Consider the following 2,616-nt stretch of genomic DNA (forward strand, 5'->3'; position numbering starts at 1 on the left):
TGGCCTCCGATGACCGTCCTGACCCTATTAGAACCTCATAATATTTGTACTCCCAATAAAGTCCACGAGGCTTCCTGAACAGCCCCAAGTGCCCAATCGGGCCATAATTGTACCCTCCCTCGCTCCTAGTCGAGTGGTACTGAACGGTACGCGCCCCACTATGCCGTGGAACGGTTTTTCTAACTTTCTTGCTTTCTCGTCGATGCAGGTCGCAAGGTCCGGTTCCGCCAGATCCGCGGCGGCGAGGAGCTGCAGCCCATCACCGCGGACAACAACTACGACTTCAACTACCAGGAGTATCGGCGGCTCAAGAAGCCCGTCAAAGTGTACCCGGTGAGTGCGGCGCCGATAATTCAGAGACGGGAGTGGTTCCAGCTCATTGACTCCCCCTCCTCTTTCCCTCTCGCTGACAATCTCATTGTGTGATCCTCCCTTCTCATAAGTTGCCACGAGAATGAGCGCCGGTCATGGCGATATTGTCGGCAATAAAGCTGTTGGAAGCAGCAAACTTGGGCCTCCCCCACCCCCCTCCCTCGCCTTCTATACCTCTAGAATAATTTTGCTTCTCTGACCCTCTCTGTCCTGTCATCCTTCTCTTTTTCTTTTACAAATGTAGCCCTTGCCCTGTTACCCATCAAAGTCCCTATATAGGTACTGCGCCGACCGAGGCGCCGACTTACGCGAATCTCTAACATCCCGCCCTCTCACTTTCTCTTCTTTCTTCCCCTTCCTCCTCCTTCCACTCTGCTCCATCTTTCCGGGTCTCATCCTTTCTTCTCCCCCTACCCCTCTCTCCATCCCCCGTTCTCTAAGGGGATCATAATTTGCGGCTACTTTTTAGCTCTCGGAATGGCTTTCTCGCGGGCTTTCGCGCTCTTTCAAGAGGCTTAATTCGAATGCCAATTATTCCTCCCGGGCCGCTGCTTGTGAGGGGGTGCGTGAAAGAATGGCGGGGCTCGCTGGTGAGGGCGCCGCGCCGCGCCCCGAGTTGTTAATCTGCGCACAATCTGCTGTGCAAGTGGTGTGTATACTATTGAAACTTGTCTCCTTCTGAGAAGATACAATTAACTGGCGGAAATCCTCGGATACCCTTGATGTTATTGGCGTGTCTCTCTGTCTCTCTCTCCCTCTGCACCACCCCTCCGCTCTTCCCCCCTCTCTCTCTCTCTCCATCGGGTGGCCCCGCCCGCCGTGCAGCCTTCCAGTAGAGGATTAATTACGTTACACACAGACAGAGCTGCTGCTCTCTTGGGCATAATTTCATCAATCGGAACTGATCATTCGCTTCCTCTCTGTAGTAGCCGCCCGGCGCCCAGGCCCCGGTCCAGCATCTGCTTCATCGATGCTCCGAGTTTTCTCTCTTCCCGTCCCCCCGAACATCCACCGTACCTCTCCTTTTCTATGAGGATGAGATCTGCTGTCAGTCCTTCTCTTTACTTTTTCCCATCCCATACGTTCTCTTTTTCCTACTTTCATTTGCTTCTCCCTTGGCCATCCATCCATCTCTCCATCTGTCGGCCTCGCGCCCTCCTGGCCTCCTCTGTTGCAGGGATGGTCTCCCATACAACCTCCCTCCTAGGCTGCTCGGTACCTTACTTTAAGATTTAAATTACAAAGCTATTCGCCCCTGGGATCCCTCGGTCGTGCTGCGCCCCGGGCTGGCCGCCGCTATGGAAGTGGGCGGGGCCGGGCGCGATGCAGCTCGGCGTGCAAAACACTCTGAGCCCCCCCGATGTGCAGGTCCCCTGCGGCCCCCGGGGGCCTACGTCTCACAACCTCCCCATCCTAGCTCCTTTTCCCTTAGTGCACACTGTTGATTATAAATGGGAGGCCGACTTACAGACACACGCACGTACACAAAATTCAAAGTGAAATGTAAGTGTGCACGCACTACTTGCATCCGCTGCAACTTTCGAGAAGTGCAAAACATATGCAGATGTGTGCGTCTACACTCGTTTACATCTATATGAGTAAGGGCAATCGGATGCAGATTTCGACTTAAAAGTTATTAGTGCCTAGCTTAAGAACAATTAACTTTGTAAAATTTGTATTGCGATTGAGTAGAGATGTGCTTCAGAGCACGTCTTCGCTGATCACAAAATTGTCTATACCCATTTAGTGTGCATAACACACAAAAGATGTGCCATTTGTTACTCACTTGGCGTCACGCGCTTCTGCGAGGAGTGGTGGTCTGGTGCGCCTTATGGCTCCTCACGCTTGCCCGCCCCGCCCCGCGCGCTTCACCATGACGCAGCCTCTCCCCTGAAGGGGCTCTCTCGGTCCCCTCGGGGTGCTCCTCCCGGCCTCCGGCTTCGCCGTCCCCAAGTCTCTCGACGACGCCAAGCCGAGCCACGCCCGGCGCCGGGAGAGTCTTCAAGGTGTTCCCTTCCGCCCTTTCAACCGCGCCTCAAGTTTCCGGGAATCCGAGGCTGCAGGTCGCCCCTCTGTCAACCCCCTCTACCCCGGCCAGGATACCCATCCTTCCTCTCCCCTCCTACACCCCCACCCGCTCACCCTTGCTATTCAGACGACTTCTGAATGTCGCAGAAATCTTGGCTCGGCACGCAAGTGGAAAACAATTAAAAAGCCTTGCTCCCTTTTCTGTGCCGGCTCTTT

At 54.7% G+C, this 2,616-nt stretch overlaps 1 protein-coding gene across 3 annotated transcripts in view; it reads left to right on the top strand.

Moving 5' to 3' along the window:
• Window positions 1-2,616, top strand: part of LOC113215508 (MOXD1 homolog 2) — a 481,769-nt gene that overhangs the window by 463,470 nt on the left and 15,683 nt on the right. For 2 of the 3 annotated variants that reach the window (XM_052264209.1, XM_052264208.1), the window contains one exon: window positions 209-333. The exons of the other annotated variant lie outside the window; for it this stretch is intronic. In XM_052264209.1, the coding sequence (XP_052120169.1) occupies window positions 209-333 (125 nt within the window). The remainder of the gene's footprint in view (window positions 1-208; window positions 334-2,616) is intronic. 3 annotated transcript variants of the gene reach the window in all.

This window comes from Frankliniella occidentalis, unplaced genomic scaffold, assembly GCF_000697945.3.
Source record: "Frankliniella occidentalis isolate FOCC.00 unplaced genomic scaffold, Focc_3.1 Scaffold17, whole genome shotgun sequence".
Lineage (NCBI taxonomy): Eukaryota > Metazoa > Arthropoda > Insecta > Thysanoptera > Thripidae > Frankliniella > Frankliniella occidentalis.